A 23769-nucleotide genomic window follows, 5' to 3' on the forward strand; every position below is an offset into this window, starting at 1 on the left:
GAGTCACAGAGACTTTAATCATGTTTCTCCAGGAGGCCTATCTCAAAAGAAAATATGAATACGGCGGCTTAATTCTAAGGTCTCTTTAAACATTCTGTCACTCCTTGAATCATTTTCTGCAGAACCGTCAACGCCCCGGTCAGGGCCTCATTTCTACAAACACTTGGTGTACCTCAACACAGACGCCACCCTCTCCCAGACAGAGGACAGCCCTCTGGGGGGCGCCCGCGCGCCTGCTTCGAGGCACGCCTGTGATGTTGGCGCCGGCGGGAGCTCCCGGAGCACTAGACCCTCACAGAGCATTCTCGCCTCACGCTCTTGCTTTTTCTTGTTGACTGACTCAAGTCTGTTCCATGATCTTAGCCTTCAACCCTTCCCTCAGAGTTAGCGGCTGCGTCTCAGGAAGTCGGAAGCCGCGGGGCGGGCCCGCTGTGACACACCGGAAGCCGAGGAGAGGGAGCCGGGAGCCGGAAGCCGCGGGGCGGGCGGTGGCGCTCCCGGAAGTGGCGCGGACGTCGCGTGCGTCTGAGCGGTGCGTCGGGCTGCAGGAGAAGATGGCGGTCTCCACAGGTCGGTTCCTTGCCCGGCTACCTGCTTTTCCACCCCGACCCGCGCGGCGTCTCATCTTGCATCTGGCGACCGGCCTGGTTGTGTGAGAGAAGCCACAGTACGGCCCCTCGACCGCCAGACTTCCTGCGTAGCGCAGGCGGAGCAGGGAGGGTCCTGGCGACCGTCGGGGCGGCGGTCGTGCCCCGCGTCGGCTGCGCGCCGGGGGGCTGGGCTGGGCCGGGCTCGCTGGGGGTCCGGCAGACGGTGCAGGATTCGGCTGGCGGGGTCTCGCGGGTGATGCGGGAGCGAGGAGAAGAGTCTGGGGCGGCCCGCTGTCCACCTCGGCGCGCGATGGCTCGTGTGGGGGTCGTGGATGGAGCGAGTCGGATCCTCCGGCTCGCCCTAACGTGGGCGGAGGGCCCATTCTTACCTGACTGAATGCGTGTTTTCTGTCCTTCCCGTGAATGCATAACTGCGGTGCCGACTAAGTAAAAGCAACGAGCGAGGTGAACGCTCATTGAAGAAAAAACGACTTCTTATATTAGCTTTTCAACTCCTCTCTCCTACTGAATACAATTTTGGTTTCTTGTAAGCACAGATTTTGAAATTAAATGTTAACACTGAGGTTTTAGAAATCTGACTATTTAAAAATGTTAAAAATGTTGAAAGCTGTATTAATCTAAAACCTTAGTACGTGTGGTCTTTCGTTTTTCTGATCGTTATTGAAACCAGACTAGAGAACAGTGTGGTTTTGTATTTCTTGCCATCATTGCACGAATTTTCGTTAAGTGGAATACTTTATTGTGTGTTGCGATTGGTACTTTGAAGGTAGTACCTTTCTAGCTACCTTTTAATGGAAAATTGCGTCTTTTGTGTCTCTGTTCCGTGCAGGTGTCAGGATAAGCTGTTTAACGATTTTAGCATTGCGGAACTATTTCAAGCTTAGGCTCAGAGCTAAGAGGTAAAACATAGGTGATTTGAAAAGTGACGTTTTAGAGTTGAGACTCTGCTGTTGTCCTTGCTATTTGAAATCGAGTGTGCTCATGAATGGGGCCATGTCTTTTTTAAGACTTGTGCATCCTATCTTTAGGTTCTTGAAAAATTAGTAATAAAATGGTGTATTTTAACTTGATAGTTTTCATTTTGTAGATTTCATTTTTTAAATACAGTTTTTCTCCCCTGTACCATTTTACATATGAAAGAGTGTGGAAATATTTTGAAAAAACCAATGATTAGGTTATATTAATGACAGAAACTTCTTGGTAACATTTAAGTCATTTTTGGAAGGAATTATAAAGAAGTTGCTGAGAGATTATTAGTATATTTTGTTGTACATCTGAAGCTTGAGTTTTATAGTTTATATTTCAGCATTCCAGTTGTTACATTCACACTAATTTTATGTTTATGAGTTTTGAAATCTTAGCATAATTAGGAAGAATAACTGTTAGACTATTAATTGATGTTTTCTTAGACCCTGAAACTTGTTTTGACACTGTTGCTGAAGATTGCCTTGGTCAATATCAGATTATTCCTCTTCTGTGTTTTGTAACCTTGACAGTATCATCCAGCATGGGGAGAGAGGAGTGCAGAAGCAGTTTTAGACTATGTTTTGTAAATAACTATTTTTAAATTACATTTTCGCTTAGTTATACTTTAGTATTGCTTGCTTCTTGGTAGCAAGGGAGGGAAACAGTACCTGTTTGTGAAATAAATATGATAAAGTTTGAAATTTAAAATAGATGAACTAGATGGAAAAAAACTGTACGTGTTTTTTATTTAAGCCAAATTAATGTAAGAATAACTGTTTGACCATCCAAAAAGAAAAAACACTGACAGATTTTTTAAAATCTTATTTAAAGCATTTTATTTTAACATGTATTATTTAAGTCATATACTTTTACACTTGCTGTTACTAAGAAGAAGAATTGGGAAGAATTTTAATTAGACTTGGGACTTCCTAGGGGGCCGCTAGTGGTAGAGACTCTGCCTGTCAATGCAGGAGACATAAGAGACTCAGTTCGATCCCTGGGTCTGGAAGAATCCGTGGAGGAGGGCATGGCAACCCATTCTGGTATTCTTGCCTGGAGAATCCCATGGACAAAGGAGCCTGGCAGGCTACAATTCATAGGATCACACACAGTCAGACATGACTGAAGCGACTTAGTACTAATTAGACTGAGACCTCTAAGCTGGAAAATACTTAGCCATACCACTTGGTTCTCTTGTTTTGCAGTTGAGAAGACTGAGGCCTAAGGAAGTATAAGCTTTTACATAGTTGGTTAGCACTAGAGTCCAGATCAGAATTCAGGTGTCTTGCTTAGTCTGGAATTGTGAATTTGGAGTAGTCCTGAAATGAAGACTCTTACTTCCTTTGAGACTTGAGAGTGGCTTTCATACTTCTCTTCTCTCTGCAGGTTCCTTGTCTCAGACTGTCAAGTGTTTCTCATGGATGGAAGTAGGACTGTGGTGGAGACTCCACTGGCTAGGTTTCCCTTTCCCAAGAGACAGTCATCTCTGGGAATCAAGATAATTTCATAGGGCACAACTCTACAGAATAGAAATTTGTTAGTATATTTAGTATGTGTGATTCAAAAATTTAATCGCAAGGAGGAAGCTCTACTACAGGCTTTGTTGTCTGTGAATTGAGTAAGCTGTGTGGTGAACCATCACCTGCAGACTGAGAGATGTGGCATGTGGCCGCTGGTCGGGATTGCTCGGCAGTTACTCACATAGTGACTTGTGAACTCTCTGCGTTTACTCATAGTGTGTGTGCCCTGGAGCCTGGAGTCCGAGTTCTCTTGTTGGTCTTGTGGACAGAAGAGTAGCAGTCATGTGTACTCTGTGCTTATTCCTAGTGTGTGTGCCCTGGAGACTAGAGTCTAAACCCTCTTGTTGGGGGATTGGCGTTTAAATCATGGTAACTGAAAGTCACACATGGAAACCATGAAAAGCAGAGATTGCCCATATGTGGAGACATCTACTTAGCAAGTATTTAGGGAGCTTTTTGACACCAAGCTTCAAAATTGATATAACAGAATAAATGAAATGAAACCCGGCATTTAAAAGTTTGTTTTAAAAGTAGTTGACTGTTTGTAAAGAGCCAATATATTTATAAGATCTTTGAGATACTATGAGATGGCACTGCAAGACTGGATTCAGGAGTGTGTTCTTGTTTACAAGGTCTCTGCTGACTTGTGTTAAACTGGATGTTATTTTCAGTTTAAGTTGTAACTCAGCAAAATTTCAGACCACAGAAGGGAAGAAATTCTTAGGGCTTTGTATAGGTGCTTACATACACTGGAATAATAGTTCTCATAGAAAGTACATTATGAATCATCTAGGCTCTAGCCAAGTTCATTTTATAGATGAACAGTGAATATATAGATATAAAGTGAGTTTCCCAAGATTATTTAGCTCGATGTTGATTCCAAACTAGTTTCTTGATTTCAGCTTCTTTGGTGCCTCTTCTGTATCACACTGTATTCTGTAAACTTGGTTGCTGCCTATAAATGAAATCATACAGCATCTGTCTTTTTCTGTGTGGCTTATTTCACGTCAGTCAGTTCAGTTGCTCAGTCATGTCTGACTCTTTGCGGCCCCGTGGACTGCAGCACACCAGGCTTCCCTGTCCATCACCAACTCCTGGAGCTTGCTCAAACTCCTGTCCATCAAGTTGGTGATGCCATCCAACCATCTCATCTTCTTTTGTCCCCTGTCCTGCCTTCAGTCTTTCCCAGGATCAGGGTCTTTTCCAGTGAGTTAGTTCTTCACATCAGGTGGCCAAAGATTGGAGCTTCAGTTTCAGAATCAGTCCTTCCAATGAATATTCAGGACTGATTTCCTATAGGATTGACTCATTTGATCTCCTTGCAGTCCAAGGGACTCTCAAGAGTTTTCTCCAACACCACAGTTCAAAAGCATCAATTCTTCTGCACTCAGCTTTCTTTGTAGTCCAACTCTCACATCCACACATGACCACTGGAAAAACCATAGCTTTGACTAGATGGACCTTTGTTGGCAACGTAATGTCTCTGCATTTTAGTATGCTGTCTAGGTTGGTCATAGTTTTCTTCCAAGGAGCGAGTGTCTTAATTTCATGGCTGCAGTCACCATCTGCAATGATTTTGGAGCCCCCAAAATAAAGTCTGTCACTGTTTTCCACTGTTTCCCCATCTATTTGCCATGAAACGATGGGACCAGACGCCATGATCTTCGTTTTCTGAATGTTGAATTTTAAGCCAACTTTTCACACTCCTCTTTCACTTTCATCAAGAGGCTCTTTAGTTCTTCTTCACTTTCTGCCATAAGGGTGGTATCATCTGCATATCTGAGGTTATTGATATTTCTCCTGGCAATCTTGATTCCAGCTTGTGCTCCATCCAGCCCGGCATTTTGCATTATGTACTCTGCATTTAAGTTAAATAAGCAGGGTGACAACATACAGCCTTAACATACTCCTTTCCCAATTTGGAACCAGTGTGTTGTTCCATGTCCGGTTCTAATTATACTGTTGAAGCCTCGCTTGGAGAAGCTGATTTCACATGGCATAATACTATCTAGGTCCATCCATGTTGCAATGGCAACATTTTATTTCACTCTTTTTTATGGCTGAGTAGTGTTGCGGTGTGTGTGCATGCCTGCCACATTTTCTTCAGTCATTCATGTATTGATGGGAACCTAGGTTGCTTCCACATCTTGGCTATTGTACATGATGCTGCAATAAACATGAGGGCGTGTGTATCATTTTAAAATAGTGTTTTTGTTCTCTTCCATTAAATACCCAGGAGTAGAATTGCTAAATTGTATGGTAGTTCTATTTTTAACTTTTTGAGGAAGCTGTATACTGTTTTACATGGTGGCTGCACCAATTTACATTCCCATGAGCAGTGCACAAGGGTTCCCTTTTCTTCACATTCTTGCTGACTTGTTGTTTGTTGTCTTTGTGATGACAGCCATTCTGACGGGTGTGAGGTGGTATCTCATTGTGGTTTTCATTTGCATTTCCCAGATGATTAGTGACGTTGAGCATCATCTTTTCATGCGCTTGTTGGCCATCTGTGTGTCTTCTTTGGGAAAATGTCCTGTTCAAATCCTCTGCCCACTTTTTAAAATCCAGTTTGCTTGTTTGTTTGTTTTTAATGTTGAATTGTATGAGTTCTTTGTATATTTTGGGTATTAACTGCTTGTCAGATTCAGTGTTTGCAAATGTCTTCTTCCATTCCATAAGCTTCCTTTTTCTTTTGTTGATAATTTCCTTTGCTGTGCTGAAGCTGTTAGTTGATGTAGTCTCATTTTGTTTATTTTTGCTTTTTTTCCCCCTTGCCTGAGTAGACAGATCCAGAAAATCATTGCTAAAACTGATGTCAGAGAGCGTGCTCCCTGTGTCTTCTAGGAGTTTTAAGGCATCAGGTCTTACATTTAAGTCTGATCAGTTTTGAGTGTATTTCTTTAGATGGTATAAGGGAGTAGTCTAGTATGATTCAAGGCCATATTGCTGTCCAGTTCTTCAGCACCATTTATTGAAGTCACTGTCTTTGCTCCTTTGTATATTCTTGTCTCCATTGTAGATTAACTGCTCATGTAAGTGTGGGCTCATTTCTGGCTTGCTAAGCTGCTAAGTCGCTTCAGTCGTGTCCGACTCTGTGCATCCCCATAGACGGCAGCCCACCAGGCTCCCCCATCCCTGGGATTCTCCAGGCAAGAACACTGGAGTGGGTTGCCATTTCCTTCTCCAATGTATGAAAGTGAAAAGTGAAAGTGAAGTCGCTCAGTCGTGTCCGACTCTTAGCGACCCCATGGACTGCAGCCTACCAGGCTCCTCCATCCATGGGATTTTCCAGGCAAGAGGACTGGAGTGGGGGTGCCATTGCCTTCTCATAGGCTTATCCATGTTTAAAAAATTGTGTTGACTGTCTTTTTATTGTTGAGTAGTAAGAGTTCTTTCTATATTCTGGATACGAGTTCGTTAGCTATGTGTTTGTATTTTCTTTTACCTTCTTGATGGCGTCCTTTGAAACCTCAGAGTTGTAAATTTTTATAAAGTCCAATTTATTTTTTCTACTTTATTAAGATGGGAAGTCTGGCTTTTGATATGTGCTTCATTGTTTGACTCTGTTTTAAAAACATCATGTTGGTATATGTGAGTTCTCAGTGATGGTCTGGTTGTGATTACTGCACATGATTACCATCTGACAGAGGGCAGGAGTCTAAACCCTGCCTTGCCAGGTGTGAGGTTTAAGGTTACATTAGAGAGAGAAGGCAATGGCACCCCACTCCAGTACTCTTTCTTGGCAAATCCCATGGACGGAGGAGCCTGGTAGGCTGCAGTCCCTGGGGTCACTGGGAGTCGGACACGACTGAGCGACTTCACTTTCACTTTTCACTTTCATGCATTGGAGAAGGAAATGGCAACCCACTCCAGTGTTCTTGCCTGGAGAATCCCAGGGACGGGAGAGCCTGATAGGCTGCCGTCTATGGGGTCGCACAGAGTCGGACACGACTGAAGCGACTTAGCAGCAGCAGCAAAGAGAAATACAGCCAGGTAACAGGCAATGCTCCAAGCAGTTTATTCTTTGTAGGTATATAATCATGCAAAGATTTTTTCAGCCTAGTGTCTGGAATGCTGTTGAAAAGGACCAAGAGCGCATAGCTTGGTTTACTGTTTGTTTTTCATGGTAGTGTCACCTGCTCCCTCAGTTATCAGTTACGGTTGACTAACCAGTATTGATAGAAGTGGTTGTTTCCTGAGAGGATATACTTAAGTTATTGAGAAGTTTTTAATTTTCTGAAGTGTTTACCTACCGGCAGCGACTTGGCAGGATCGCTCCTTTGTTTCTAGCTGCAGCTCCCGGGAGTCCCAGGCGAGCAGTTGTGTTCCTGGAAGTGGTCTCTGTCAGGGGAGAGTGTGCCAGCCCTCGATCCCCTTAGAAGTCTCTGCTAGGGAGGGACCAGAGGCGGCCTGACCGCCCTCCACCCCCGTTTCTTCTGAGGGAGGCATTCCTCCTTAGCTCTGAAGTAAACAGTGCTGGCAGCTCTCCTGGAGAACATTGAGTCACTCTGTTCTCACTGGCTTGTCTGTTCCACGGAGATACCAATAGTGTGTTCAAGCAAATCTTTTGGGACAGCTTACTGCATTTGAATGCGTCTGCTTCCGTGGTTGTCCTCGCTTGCCATCTCTGCCAAGATGCTAGGCAAAGGAGTCTGTGTCCTCCACCAGCAGCACTTCTTACAGGACAGGCCCTTAAGTGTGGACAGAGAGGTGGACAGTAAGCATCTGCCGGAAACGCACCCCGGGTTTATTGAGCGCCTCTGGCACTCGGCATTACTTATGGTCCAGTTTCTGTGTAAGTGATTTTAATGATGAAAAGACAAACGGCACAAGTAAAATCCAGCTTTCCTCCTTAGTGTATTATAATGTTTTACTCATAAATTTTGTTTTGAGCTTACTTTTCTGAAATGAAACAGTACTAAGGATATTTTGTGTTTGGGTGCATTCATTAAATAAACACATGAAGCTGCTTGTTTTCTTCCTTCCCTGAGTTAGTATATCGCATGTGGGATGTGAGAAGAGTTCCAGAATTTGGGCAGTGGCTGGGGGCAGAGTGGTTTTGGCTGTAACCTGTACCAGTAGCGTGATTCACCCTCTGCTGTATGTAGTGCAGCCTCCACACCTTGGTTCCAGGTTCTTCACAAACCCTGTAATGCAGAGGTCTGTCTTCCTGGTGATTGAAGGTAAATTCAGATGCTTCACAGGTACACCGTTGAGTTGAAATTTTTTCAGATTTATTTTTATTTACTATAGTTCATCAATTCTAAGACAGATTTTAATATCTTAAATGGATAATGGCTTCAGACAGGGGTTTCTTCTTATGATTTGGGGGTTGACTGGCTGGGCCTGGTTGTCTCCCTTCGCCTGAAGACGGGCTTGGCCTTTGCCCAGGGCCTTGTTTCTTGTCCATGTGGGCAGTCTAGGCGTCGTGTTTGGACTTACTTGCATCCCAGTAGTGTCTGGGAGTCAGAACTTAAATGGGAGTTGGCTTTTGAAAGACCAAACAGAGGGTACCAGGGCTCTAACAAGGATGGTCCCAGAACCGCACTAGCGTCGTGTTCTACCAGAACAAGTGGCAAGGCCAGCCCAGATTCCGGGGGGCCGGGAGGGGCCCAGCCTGGAGCCTGGAGAAGCTGTTCACAGCTGACTCTGTGCTGGAGGCTGCCTGCCTCCTCGTGCTTTGTTCTTGGGGGCGAATTTCACTCAGTGGGATTTTAAGTCAGTGTGCATGAATATTTAAGAATTCTTGCGATGGTTTGTCAGTTTACCCCTTCAGCAAGGTGTATTCAGTTTTCAGTGATGTGTTGAGGTGGATAAATGAGTTTTTCCACTGTCTTGCCGGCATTGTGTTTACCATGGTGTTAATTTTATTTTTTGATGGGGGTCTAATAATAATATGATTTTTTTATCTGCATATTTTTGTTGTTCAATTATCATTTGTATTTCACACCTGTGAAATATATTATCCAATTACTACTTAAGTGCAGCTGGTTATTGACATAGGGTTTTAGTTGTTTAAAAATCAACTTAAAAATTTTCCCTTATAGCTCAGTTTGTAAGGAATCCGCAATACAGAGACCCCGGTTCACTTCCTGGGTCTGGATGATCCGCTGGAGAAGGGGTAGGCTACCCACTCCAGTATTCTTGGCCTTCCCTTATGGCTCAGCTGGTAAAAAAGTCCATCTGCAATGCAAGAGGCCTGGGTTCGTTTGATCCCTGGGTTGGAAAGATCCCCTGTAGAATAGAAAGGCCACCCACTCCAGTATTCTGGCCTAGAGAATTCCATGAACTGTATAGTCCATGGGGTCGCAAAGAGTTGGACACAACTGAGCGACTTTCACCTTATTTTTGTTACTTTTTCCCCTTTGCATTTGTGTTTTGTAAACTTCTTCAAGTCATGTCTCTTGTTCTGAAACTCCTTCAGATAGAATTCCAGGGTCCTAAACCTGGGAGGAGCTTTGGGAATACTGTGGTTCTGCAGGGATTCTGAACCTGGGGATAGAGGTGAGGGGCAGAGACTGGGGACAGGAGTTCTCCTTTCTGCCCAGTCCAGTGGACTCCCTCCAGAAGGAGGCTTGCACATATTGGTCATTGAGCTGGGGTGAAGCGGGCAAAGCTTGGACGTCATCGCCTGTGAGTTTTAGCTCCATATTTGACGTCAGAGTATGCAGCTCTCTGCTTTTGTGGTAAGAGCAGATCCCCTGCCTTATGGAACGTGCTCGTTGCCTTGGTTGTCTCGGTGCTTCTCCTGTGCCTTGTTTTCCTTGTCTTGCTGCCCTGGTATGCTGTGTGCTCCATGAGGGCAGGGCGGCCTCGCACAGTCCCTAGCTCGTACTCGATGTTTAGCTTTGGTTGTCAGATGACAAAATCACAGAATTACAATAAAATGTACCACGTTTTCCTTAGTGGAGGCATGTGCCTGATTCCTCTTTCATCACAGCTGATACTGTACCCTGCCTCCCCATCCTTAAAGTCTGGGTTTCAATCCCGCCCTGGGTCCTTGTCACCAAAGGTTAAGTCTGAATTTGCAAGCACACCTGTCCCTCCTGACAGTTTCTGGCTCTTTGCTCATTTATCCTCAGCTGCTGTCCCCAAACATTGCCTGCAGTTCCCTCTCTCCTTTTTTGGATACTGTTTTTCCTTTTCTGTTGAGACAAAAGATTTAAAACACAAGAAAATGGGTAAGTACACATGTTACACCCCCTCCCACCCTCGCCCAGCTCTCCCAAATGGTGCTAAGTTTTTCTTGCTTCAGATTGTTTTGTTTTTTTTGAGAAACTAAGACGTTACCTGCATCCTCCCAAGTACTAGGCCACTTCTTCTTGGCCCAGAGGTGATCAGTATTCTGACTTTGGAGTCTGTTCCACAAGTATTTTTATACTCTTGCTAGATATGTATGTACTCAGAACAGTATAAAGGTCTGTTGTTATATGGCTTTTCTGTTTATTTCTCTTTGTGATTATGGTGAAGTGTATGTAATATACAGTGTACTGTCCTAACTTCCTCTGTACAGTTCAGCAATATTGCATATTCACTTTGTTGTGCAGCCATAAAACTGAAACTGTGCACTCATTAAACAGTGTTTTAAAATTTTAGCATTAATTGATACTTGTAGCTCTGATTCTTTCATTTTAATTGCAATATCATTGTGTCATGGGTTATGCTATGTTATGTCTGGATTGTTTCTAAATTTTCACGGTTAGAAATCACAGTACATGAGCGTTCCTGCCTTTCTCTAGCCTGGTGCCAGCATCTCTGTAAATGTTACCAGTTTCCTCTTGAAGTAGTTGTGCCAGTTTATTCCACCTTCAGCAGTGGAAGAGCCTTCATCTCCATATCTTTGTCAAACCAGGTGTTGCCAGAGTTAACATTTGTTTGTCAGTCTGGCGGATGGTCTTTAGGGTTTAATTCTTGTTTTCCCAGGCAGTGAGAGTTGTGGCTAAGAGGTTGGCCTTTGGAACTCATATCATGTATATGGGCCGTTTTGTTTTTTCCTTTAATGAAGATCTCAGACTAAGGACTTAAAATATTTAAAACTATTAAATAAGGATAGTACCACCACCACGCACACATAGACACACACAGGATAAAGGCAAGTGGAAGTCAGGAAAGGGCTCCGAGATGGCCAGCCATCAGAGGGCAGCTGACGCACATCCTGCAGCATTCACAGCCGCACAGCCCCACCTTGTGGTGCGTTCTCTTTACAGACATTAGTGGTGGGGAGAAACGAAGCCAGAGTACACCAGGCCTCAGTTTGAAAATAGAGCTTACTGATATTTGTTTGAGTCTTAAACTTTAAAAAAAAAAAAAAACAGAACAACCTTAGCTGCTGTAACCCTTTAAATGTTACCATTGCCGGTAATCTTAGAATTATTTTCTCAAAATGCTGCTTTGAGAAATGGTGAGAAGTTTAGCAGTCCCTCGGTTTATTGCTTTTATGGCACTTACATAAAGAAACATTTTTACATTTTTTACTTTGTAGTTTTGGATGCTTATAAAGCTCTCCTGACTGAATTGTTTTTGAAAGGGAGGAAAGGAAATTACACACAAATTTAGAATTTTTCTTGGGTAATGATTTCTTAGATGGTGAGGGTGATCAGGCTCCTTTCATATTCCTTTAAAGAGCAGCTCAGGAGCGACAGATGGTGGAGATTCTGACAGAGTGGCTGTTGTTTCAGGGTGCGAGCACAGTGTGTGTTTATAGACACTCTCGGCTCAGGGACCCCTTCTGGGTCATTCTTTTGGACTGCAGAGAGCTTGAATTCTCACAAAACATAGGTCAAGGTGAGTGGAAGATTTATGTAATTTTTCTTAATATGAACACTAAAATGATGAGAGTCAGTTTATCCTGTTTGAGACCGATCACCTTACAGAGGCTCTGTGAAGTGGAAACCACGGTGGCTTCCCTTTCACAGATGAGGAACCTGCAAGAGGCCCTGCCCGAGAGGCAGCAGCACTGGGAGCCGGCTGGGCCGGTTGGAGGTCGGGTCTGCGCCCACGGTGCTGCCTGGAGAACCTAATGCTTGAGAGTGACTTCGGTCTGGAAACTGGGCGTTAATACTGGGGCTGACATAACTTAGTACAACAGCAGCAACAGTTGCCATTTAAAACTATGTGACCTTGAGTAGGTCATTTAACTCCTTCAAACTGCAGTTTCCACAACTGTAAAATGGGTGCTTTTAGGATCCAATGGGATAGTTTATTTAGTGCAGAGGGTACACTAAGCAAATGGTTATTAATAGTTATTATAGTTGTAATAATGCTTACTCTTGTTTTGTGGTTTCTGACATATCCATGTTTCTGTGGCCCAGAATTTTAAAGCACTTTTTATGAAGCACAGTACATAAAGTGGCTACTATTTCTAAGTTACAATATTTATTGGCTTTTCATTATTTGTCCAGAAGGACTACTATGAATCAGTAACTGAAAGAGATGTTTTAGTTGCTCTGCGGCATGTGGGATCTTCCTGGACCAGGGATTGAACCCGTGTCTCTTGCATTGGCAGGAGGATTCTTTACCACTGAGCCACCAGGGAAACCCTGAAAGAGATGTTTTAGTTTCGGCAGGAGAGATAAGTTATGCAGAATGACAGTTGCCTTAAAAGAGATGTCACTGTTTTTTCCTGTCTCGTAATTGTGTGTGCTTGCTTCTGAGAGTGGGAAGGGAGGGAGGGAGGCAGTGCTCCAGAGCCAGCAGAGGGGTCTTGGTTTTTCTCAGAACTTGCGCAGTGGGGCTGGGGAGTTTTCAGGCTGGATGCTGTTGAGAGCTCGCAAGACCACAGGGTCCATCCTCTGGAGAGGCCAGGCCAGTGATCCTGAGAGAGGCTGTGATCAAGTCACATGCTGTATCACCAGCCCTGCTGGTTCCAGGGGTTGGAGGTCAGGATGGTGATGGTGGCAAAACTAGGTTCAGTGAGAATGAGGGGGTGGGGACTGTGAAAGGCTGGGGTTCTGGGCAGAGGGGAAGATTTTTTATTAAGATTTGAGAAATAGAGTGATGAGGTCTAAAGGGTTCAGAAGTGGACGTGTGAGAAGGGCTATGAAAGTGTTGCTGGGTTGGGCCAGGGTGGGACAGATATGTCATAGGGAATTACCCACCAGGAGACTGGCTCTCCAGCAGCGGACCTGCTCACAGTGGAGGCAGGACGCTGTGGTTATTAGGCAGCCAGCAGACTGGTTGAGGACCAAGGGTGGGGTCAGCATTCTAGAAAGTAGTGCCTTTTAGTGCATTTTTACAAATGGAACGTAGTTCTCTTTTTTACAGATCACTGGAGAATATGTGCTAATGCAGTGACACTTTTATGGACTTTCTGGTCATGCCTGTTTACCTGATACATTGTTCTTGGCAGAAATCTCAATTATGGGAAAATAATCACTTGTAATGATTCCCTTATGATTGATGTACATCACTGTAAAACTGGTTAGGTGTTGTTATACATGTTCTGTGCTGCTGTTATGTTTGGAACAATGCTGTCTGTAGCTTTTTCATTTTGAAGAGTTATTATTATTAGATTGAGCATTTCCTGGGGCAGAAGACTTTTTAGAGAATTTTGTCTTTTTGGTAAATAATTTTTAACGGTTAATTTGGGAAAAGCTGAATTTGATTGTGTGTAGCCCTTATAATTATGAGCTACTTACATTGGCTTCCTTTTGTATAGGTGTTAAAGTTCCTCGTAATTTTCGTTTGTTGGAAGAACTTGAAGAAGGACAGAAAGGAGTGGGCGACGGTACGGTCAGCTGGGGCCTGGAAGATGATGAAGACATGACACTCACAAGGTGGACAGGCATGATCATTGGGCCACCACGGGTCAGTGCATACATTACATTTATTTCCTATGAATATTTACTGTAACTTTCAAGTATGCATTTTATTTTATGTTATTAATATTAAAGTAAATAGTTAAGATAACTTTAAGTGAAACAGTTCGTGACTTTTTACTTATTTTTTGTACATTTGTTGATGCTGGATTTTCTGGAGGAGTTGGAGGGCGGGAAGACTGGTGTGATCATTGCTGTCAAAGTGTTTGCGATTCAGTAGAGGAGAAGGCATGAATGCAGACGACAGACTGAATGTGGCAGAGCGAGCCCACGGTGGGACTGTGGAATATGTCTCTTCTAGCTGGAATAATTGAGGAAGGCTGGACAGTGGAGGAAGTTGCCTTTGGAGTGCCTAAAGGACTGGCTGGTAGGATTTCAGAAGGTGAGATGGGGATGGACAGCATTCCAGGTAGAGAGTGGAAAAGATGAGGCGTGGAGCGGAGGGGTATTTGGGAAGAGCGAACAGCGTGCCGTGAGGTAACATGCTGCTAACCGCCCGTGTGTATCAACAGGGTTCCCAAACTGGTTTGTGTTGACTGCACATTGCTGTTGGCCAGTGACGGTTGATTGGCCTTGGAAATGTTCTGGCTTCAATGTCTTCATCTATAAAGTATGTCAGAAAGGCTGATTCTTGCATGTTTCCTAGTGTTGGCCACAGACCTATTGTTTTAATTTTAGGTCTTTCTCAAGTTCGTGACTTTTTATTTTTACTCAAAATCTATTTTAGATTGGGAAATTTTTTTGTACCTTGCATTCCTCACTCAAAGGCCGCATTTGCTGCATGCCCCTGCAGCAAGTCTTTTAAATAGGTTTTGTATGACCTTTGACTTTGTTAGAAAGAACACAAATTTTAAGTTTCTTTTTAGTCTTTGGTTTTGTGTACTGTTTGCTACCTGTAATGGGACTATTTCAACTATTTTGCTGTTGGGTAGAATTTAGATTTTTTTATTTTTATAAAAGAAAAATGGTCAGGTAATTAGCATTGATAACTTCAGACAAATGTTTGTTTACCGTTTTCTAGTATTCCTTTGTAGAATTCATGCACTCTCCTAAACTAACAAGTTCTCTCTTCCTCCACTGCTCTGATTTTTCCATTAGACATGTAAGGAAGGAAATAAAATGCTGATGGTTAAAATTCTTGTCGTTTTGTAACTCAGTTTTTGTAATGAAAACCTTGATTTTTTCACTACCTGTGAACAGTATCACCATGGTCTGTTTGGTAAAAGTAAGTGCTTATAACTTTTGAGCATTCTTACTTAATGAATGACTTGAAGATTGGACAGTCTGAACTGAGTGGAGTATGCTTTCAGAATTACTTAGATTTTTTCTTTTTTAATTATTTATTTTTGGCTGTGCTGCATCTTCACAGCTGCATCGGCTTTTCTGGTTGTGGTGAGTGGTGGCTACTTTCTAGCTCTGGTGCTCGGGCTTCCCATTGCAGTGGCTTCTCTTTGGAGCACAGCTCTAGGACTCAGTGGTTGCAGCGAGTAGGCTCAATAGTTGCGGCACGCGAACTTAATTGCTCCGCGGCATGTGGGATCTTCCCGTATCAGGGCTCAAACCCACGTCTTATGCATTGGCAGGCAGATTCTTTACCACTGAGCCACCAGGAAGTCCTGAAATTACTTAGATTTGAGTTTTATCCCATTTGTTCCTCTGAGGGAACTTGAAGAGTGTTGGAGTTTATGTAAAGTAAGACCCTCAGCCCCATAACCTAGTTTGCAGATATCTCTCTCCCAGTTCCGGTCATCCACAGGACCCCCACACTGGCTGTTCCCTGGTGTCATTGAGCCACAGGAAGCCCCTGTGTCCGGCTGTGCCCACTGGGGGCCTGGCTGTTGTAGGGTAACATGGGGGTGGGCCAGCTGGCAGGGTTTCAGAGACAGGTGTGCCTCCTGCCGCTTTCTGTGGTGGTCGACTTGGAGCCCCTCCCCCTCTTGTGGTGCAGGAGGGCGCAGCCTGAGTGGACCCTGTCCTCCAGCCAGGCTTCAGCCCCCTCGCTGAGCTGGGGGGCTGGATGAGGGCTTGTGGTTCCAGCATTCGTTCAGCTGCCTTTTAATTAAACTTGCAGGAGTTGGCATCTCATCTTGGTTGTTTTTTCTTTGTAGGGTACCAGATTTAGAACAGTTTTGTCCCAGCTTTAGGGTAATGTGAAAATTGCTACCTTAACATTCTATTACTTGGTTAGTTGTTGCTTGTTTTTTTATGTTATTAAGATCCCTGGTTGCTTTATATTATTCCAGTATTTATTTGGATTTATATAATTAGCAGTTTTGTTTTTCCATGTTTGTTAAATTTTTAGCATTAGAGATTTAGTAATTTTTCAAAGTTTACTTTTATGTAAGTGAAGTACCATATCACTTTAGAAGTTTTGAGAATTAAATGAATTAATAATTAGGCAATAGGAGAGTATCTGACTCTAGTATATAGTTCTTGAATAGTAGTTCCTTTTACTTACTATTCTCTTCTTTACTCTTTTGTTAGGTAACAGAAAGGCTTGGCTTTTAATTTAAAATCCAGTGATGATGAAATTAATCCAGGGTATCAAAAGTTAGGATATTTAATTTTAAGCATTGTAGGCTAGTTTAGAGTTTGTTTGTTTGTTTTTAACTGAAAAACTTTTATAATTTGCATAGGTCTTACCATGACTTTCAAAAGGTGTATCTTGTTACCTGCACCTGTGTCGAGATACAGACCGTTTCTATCACCCTAGAGAGTCCCTTGCCCCTCCTCCACCCCAGAGCTGACCCGGTCACTACTTCTGACGCCCTAGAGTATTTTGCCCGTCGGAGAACTTGGTGTAAGTGGAATCGTGTAGCGTATGTACCGAGAGGTCTGCTCCTTTTGACTGGGTGTGCCTCAGGTTCACCTACGTTGTTTCATCCGTGCGCTGCGTAGTGGTTTGTTTCTTTTTATTATGGTGGGGATATGCCACAGTGTGCTTGTCACTTCCCCTGATCATGGTTCTCTCTGGTTATTGCAAATAAAGCTGCTGTGATTATACGTCATCTTGTGAACATAGGTTTGTTTCCATTTCTCTTGGATCAAAAATGCCTAGGGTTGGAATTGCTGCGTAGTAGGGGAGTTAGGCGGAGAAGGCAATGGTACCCCACTCCAGTACTCTTGCCTGGAAAATCCCATGGACAGAGGAGCCTGGTAGGCTGCAGTTCGTGGGGTCGCTAAGAGTTGGACATGACTGAGCTACTTCACTTTCACTTTTTACTTTGATGCATCAGAGAAGGAAATGGCAACCCACTCCAGTGTTCTTGCCTGGAGAATCCCAGGGACGGGGGAGCCTGGTGGGCTGCCCTCTATGGGGTTGCACAGAGTCGGACACGACTGAAGCGACTTAGCAGCAGCAGCAGCAGGGGAGTTAAGGAAGGAGAGTTGAATGTGTCTAGTGAAATGCATAGGAAAAAATGCCATATTTTTTCCACAGTAGTTATACCATTCCCTATTCCTAGCAAAGTATGAGAATTCTGATTGTTTCCATGTACTTTGAGTATTTTTAAGAGTATGAGATTTTTCAGGGCCTTTTTTTGTTTTCTTTTTCTTGTAGTTGATTTACAGTGTTGTCTTAGTTTCAGGTGTACAGCAGAGTGATTCAGTTTTATCTACATATGTGTCTATTTTTATTTCAGATTATTTTCCCTTAAAGATTATCACAAAATACTGAGTATAGTTCGCTGTGCTGTACAGTGGGGTCCTTGTTGGTTATCTAATTATTATACTTTTACTGCAAGTTCTAGAGAGGCTGGTATGCGTGTGAGTGGAGAGCAACAGATAGGTGTCTCCTTGACCTTTTTAGTTCTTTTTAAGCCTTTCTGGGTCCTGGGCATACTGTTAATATATGCTTGCTGTTAAACTTAGATGAGTTTTATATAGCTGTTTACTTTTTAAAAATAATGAAACATTTATTAATATATGTACAAGATTGTTGTATACCTTTTAAACCATGGTTATTAACACCCGAGATCCACCTCCACTGGGAGATCTCTTACTATGAGAGAGAAAGCCGTGGATCCGTTGGGGTGACTGAGATCCATAGATGGTCAGCTTCTTTTTTTACAGATTTATACAAGAATCAACAGGTATTAAATTTGTCACTTTCATTTATGTTTTATTTTCTTGTTTTAATTGCATACTAACTGTATTTTTGCTAAGCATATAGATCAAATAAATTTGTTGAAAAGTAAATTCTTAGTCACACACGTGGCAATATTAAGTACATTTATCTTGTGCTTTTCCGATTTATTAGCACTTGAAAATTGTTGTTATTATTTCTGCCTTCCAGACAAATTACGAAAACAGAATATATAGCCTGAAAGTAGAATGTGGACCTAAATACCCAGAAGCTCCTCCATCAGTTAGATTTGTAACCAAAATTAATATGAATGGAATAAATAATTCCAGTGGAATGGTAAGTTAAAGTAGTTATTTTATTTTTACACAACTTATAAGTTTATAGTCAGGAGAACATTAAAAAACAGAGAAGCATGTGGAAGCTGTTTATTGGGTTGATAATCCTAATTAGTTGAGTATTTTTATTATGAAAGGTGTTGGATTTTGTCAGAAGCTGTTTTGTGTCTGTTAATATGGGGTGTTACATTGATTTTTGTATGTTGAGCCAACCTTGCACTTCCTAGATAAATTCTGCTTGGTTATGGTGCATAATCAAAATGTCTGTATGTTGATCAGGGTCAGCCATAGGTGAGAGTTTACTGCTTTCTCAGGCTTTGAAGCCTGTGTGCAGCCTTGCACACGTGTGTGTCTCCTGGACCCTCGGGTGTGTATGGGACTTTGTAGCCTCACTGGACATCTCCTCTCCCAGCATTTCCTGTGGCATCTTTGGTCCCCTTCCTGCTTGCCCTCTTGCTGCCGCTTCAGGCAGTAGAACTATTAAAACAGTTTTTTCTTTAATTTTTAAAAAATTGTATTTTTTATTGAAGTATAGTTGATTTACAATATTATATTTATTTCATATGTACAATATAGTGATTCAGTAGTTTTATAAGTTATACTCCATTTAAAGTTATTGCAAAATCATGATTATCTTTTCCCTGTGCTGTACCACACATCCGTGGTGCCTCTATTTTCTACATAGTAGTCTGTGTCTCTGGTGTTACACATTGGACACTGGTTATTTTTGACAGGTACCAGGGTGGAGAGGAGGTGGTCAGGGAATAGGTGGTCCTCAGTGGGCAAGTTTCCAGGGAGCTGCCAGATAGGCCAGGCGACAGCAGGTACCTGTGGCTGAGGCTTCGAAGGGGCGGTAGCCCCAGCCTGTCCATCTCCCCCAGTGGAAGATGAGTTCAGCACAGTGCAAAGAGCACGCTGGAGTGGGATCTGAAAGCAGAAGTCAGGGTTACCGCTGTCTGCTGATCCCTGGTGTGAGTAACTGCTCAGGCCTTGGATTGTGGCCCTAAGTATTGTGTGGACCTGTGGTTTTATAATGTTTGCTTTTGTGAAAATAGTGCCTGACTGGATTTTTAAAGCCCTTCTTATTAAACTACATCTAGTAAATTGGTGCCCAAGTACTTTAAACTTCGCAGTTAATTGTACTTTTTCCCCTCCTTTCAGGTGGATGCACGAAGCATACCAGTGTTAGCAAAATGGCAAAATTCATATAGCATTAAAGTTGTACTTCAAGAGCTAAGACGTCTAATGATGTCCAAAGAAAATATGAAGCTTCCACAGCCACCAGAAGGACAAACATACAACAATTAATTTTAGTGGATCTCAAACTTGTCTTAAATCAGCAACCTTCTACTCATGTTAATGTCTTGATTAAATATCACAATGCAAAATACCCACACATTAAAGTAAGATAATTCCAGCTGGTAAACATGACCTGGACGTTTGTAAGAATATATTTAATATATGTACACCCATTATGTTTTCAGGTAACAGGAAGAAAATTCAGCAGTCTTTTCTTGTTAAGGCACCACCACTTAAGCACGCACCTGGAGTCCTCACTGGAGCTCAGGTTTGCAGGTGAGAGCACAGCAAGAAGTGTCGGCTGGCTGTGCAGGCAGGTGTGTTTCTGACGAGAAAGCCGAGAAGGAAACTCGAGTGGTGTGCTCCATCATCTTGCTTAGAGAAAGAGCTTCAGTTGAAATTGTCTAAAGTAGCAGGTACAATGAATATTGTCACAAAGTGTGTTCATTTTTGAAGCGGTATGGGTGCTGACTACTAGTAGTATCAAAAATATGTTCAGGATTGTTTTGATACCTGTATTTATAATAAAAAATGTTGTGGGGGAGGTGGATGAATTTCTGTTACAAGCTGTTCCTGTGTGTTCCATGTAACAGATGTGGTAAATATTTGTTTACAGTCTTTGTTGGACAGACCATGCATTTACGTTTAAATGAAATCAAAAAGGAATTAGGTGTATGGATATGTGATTTGGAGATTAAAGTTAGTCTTAAATTGTAAATAAAATGTGGAATGTGTCTTCAGAAACGGTGCCATTTCTGTTATATTGATGTGTGTGTACAGTAACTTGCTGAGATTGCAAAAATTGGAATTCTTGTAGCTGTTCATCTATACACATCTCTCATTATTTATCCCGTATGGTATACTTCTTGCAAATTGGAATTTGCAGAGTATTTCAGAGTACAGATTTCCTATTAGGCTTTAATTTCTTGTTAGGAAGAATAATCCCAGGTATTATGTTTTCAACTTGATTTCACTAGAAATATTATTAAAAGAGATGTCTGAGTTCTAGCAGTTTTTATAAAATTTAGATTACAGATTATCCAAATATACATTCTAGTTTTCTTCATAGTATCTGCTCCCAGTGCTCTTAGTACTGACTGGGATTAATTTTGTCCACTTACCCTTAACTCTGGCAGCTGTGTAATTCTGAATTGAAAGTTCACTTTTGCTCTGCTTTGACCACAGTGACTTGAGGCTTTGGGTCGCTATTTTTCATCTCCTAGCACTTGGGTGTACTACTTTGTTGAAACTCCTTCCTTCTTAAGAGTTGTGTTTTCTGAAGAAAATAGACAGGTGGTCGTGTAATAAGAACTTATTTCTCAAACAACCACTGGCGTGTTTTTATCAAGTGCATTCAGAGTTAAAACTCTGAGCTACCTTTTCTTGGCCAGAATACATTAAAGTTAGCAGCACTGTATCTAAATTTACTAATCTCAGTATGACTTGAAATAGCAAAGATGTTTAAAGTGACACGTAGAGAATGTATACATACGTACTAGTGCGTGTGTACTTTGTTAAAATGGGTTTGAAATGGACTGTTACCTTGGCATACATTCTTTAAAAATTTTAACTGGTTGAGATTAAGTGGAATCCCACTGACATCCTGTGTGAGAGTGGTGGTTCCTGATGGTCTGGATTGGTGTGTAGTGGCCCCTTTCATAGGGAGAGTGTGTCCTATCCCACGTGGTCGCCAATAACCACCTGAATGCTGTTTGTTGTTTCCACATAAGTGGGCTGATCACCTGGGCACCTTGACCTCTTGTCTTCTCTCATTTCCCCACATCCAGTGTTGTGAAGGCCTCCCCTCCTCTTCCCCCCCAAGGTGTGCATTGCCTTTGAAAGGCTAGCAGGTAAGACCCTCGGGGATGATCATATATTAATAAAAATTGCAAAAGTAAAGTGTTTGTCCTGTTAGGTCAGTGTTATTCTTGAATGGTTTTAATTACTAATTTTCAGAATCCCTTATTTAAAAAATATTTCTTCTAGTACTTTAAAGGCATTTGTTGTTGCAGGTTTATGTGTGACTTTTCAGGATTTTGGAACATAAACTTTTGTTACAGGTAGTCAGTGGTGTTTGATCTTTTGAGTATAAAATAGAAAAAAATTATTTTAAATCTCTTTAAAGGAATTTACACTTCAAATTTGAGTAAGTGTGTGGAGAATTGGTTTGACTTGCATATAGTTTATAGTCTGGATTACTTAATACTGATTCATTGACTTAGTTTCCACTAAGTATATATTGTTATTGATAAATACACATGAAATTCAGTTGTTTTGAAATTTTAGAGGACACAGTTGGAAAATATCAATGTGTTTTCCATTCTAGATGTGGTGTGTGGTGACGTGGGCGTGGTGGAGTGGGCGGCTCTGGAAGGAGCCTTGTGAATTGTTGGCTTTGGTCAAAGTTGTGTTCTTTCTGATGGGCACACGGCCATGCTCTCATATCAGAAGTATGTGTGCTGCAGTCTGGTGTCATGAGTTACAGGATTGGCGAGTTACTTAACAGGTTTTTTCCCCCCAGATTTCCTTTTATATTTTTTAGATGCATATGTGTAGCATTATAGTATAATTAATTGCTGGGAAGGATCTAAAAGGTACTGATTTCACTTTTCTACCAGAAAACTATGAAGTACCAGTATGATTTTCCAGTAACAACTTGGTTGGCTTTTGGTTATAGTCACAAAAAGAGTCCAGCTCCTGAGATTTTGGGAAGTGTATATATTTTGTATATAAAAATAGAAACATGAAAAGCAGTGGATACAGTATGTTACAGGATTGGTAGCATTAGCAGTTAATTCCTTTCCAGTACTGTTTTTATTGAAAAGCAGGAAGTATATGGAAATAGAATGTCTTTTATGCTAAATTAATATGCCTCTGAGGTTATTAAACTGTAGATGGAAATGTTGTTATGGGTCATACTGAAAATGTTGGTTATTTTATAAGTATAGTAAGAGAACAGAAAAGAAAAGGTACACTACAAGTATTTTCTGAAGACAAAAGTATTGAAGGTATTTGATGACAGAAAATAAATGACAAGTCAAAATCATCATCCTGTGAAGTAAGGGAGTTTGAGGAACTCATGGAGTGAGTATGTCATTAAAAAAAAAAAATCACTGGATCTGAAGAGATTGCCCATGGAGTTTACATCTTTTTTTTTTTTTTTTTTTTGGAGTTTACATCTTTAATAGGACAGTCTCACTAAAGATTCCCTAAAGATCTGCTCCATCTCATTTTCACATGCAGTCTGAAGATCTGTACAAGATTTTATCTTCAAGTTCATTTGTGAAGTCGGTGATTAAAGCCAGATGGATTTCACTTCTTAGAGTCCAGGAATTGTCCTCCCTCCAATGGTGACTGACCAGGTAGTGTGTCAGGACTGGGCACTGACCCCTCTGCTCCAGATGTAGACTTCCTGTGAATCCCTTCATCTTGTCTTTGTTCCATAAGAACAGCTGCTGACGTCTGAGATTTTGGCAGCCAAAACATTATAAAGTGAAGTTAATATTCCACCTTCAAAGGAGGGCTAATTATTGACACTGAGGAGCCAGCTGAAGTCAGAAACCTGTGGGCAGTAAAGAAGCTGACTGTTGGATACGTTGAGAGTGAAACTTTGCGTTGTTTGTTCACTGCACTTGAGTAATTAAATATTGTTCAGAAGTTATGGGGAAACACTGCTAACTACTAAGTGGAATAGTTTTCCTGTATCTAATAGTTTTTTTTTTTTTAACAGGCACTTAACAGTAGATAACTTTACCAAGTAATCTGAAGATTAACCATCTAACGTAAAGTGAGGTTTTGACATGACACCTGCATTAGAATGTAAAGTTGGTACAGTACTTACGGTCATGTTTTTGGGTCTGAAGACTCACTGTCTTTCAGTCAACAAACCTGGTCATTGTGAACGCTGTATTACACAGGGCGGAGTCTTATGGCCTGTGTGGTTTGTCCTTAACATGAGAGAAGAGTAGATTCTCTCCACAGTTGATAATTGATAAAGAGAAATGTCTGACTGCTTCTTAAGCCAGGTTGCCCAGATAAGTAGTGATTGACAGACGTTCAGATTATATCCACTAACATAGATTATCTTTTTACTGCTATAATTGAAAAAATCATCTGAATACCCAAGTGAAAAAATTG

General features: G+C 41.9%; 1 protein-coding gene across 1 annotated transcript; it reads left to right on the forward strand.

Moving 5' to 3' along the window:
- Positions 1–338: 338 nt before the first annotated feature.
- UBE2V2 (ubiquitin conjugating enzyme E2 V2) lies at positions 339–20376 on the forward strand. The gene is made up of 4 exons (XM_070802521.1): positions 339–570; positions 13755–13903; positions 18209–18334; positions 19495–20376. The coding sequence occupies exons 1-4, from the start codon at positions 354–356 to the stop codon at positions 19639–19641; spliced, it is 639 nt and encodes a 212-aa protein (XP_070658622.1). The 5' UTR covers positions 339–353; the 3' UTR covers positions 19642–20376.
- The last annotated feature ends 3393 nt before the right edge of the window (positions 20377–23769 follow it).

The sequence above is a fragment of the Bos indicus genome, chromosome 14, assembly GCF_029378745.1.
Source record: "Bos indicus isolate NIAB-ARS_2022 breed Sahiwal x Tharparkar chromosome 14, NIAB-ARS_B.indTharparkar_mat_pri_1.0, whole genome shotgun sequence".
Taxonomy (NCBI): domain Eukaryota; kingdom Metazoa; phylum Chordata; class Mammalia; order Artiodactyla; family Bovidae; genus Bos; species Bos indicus.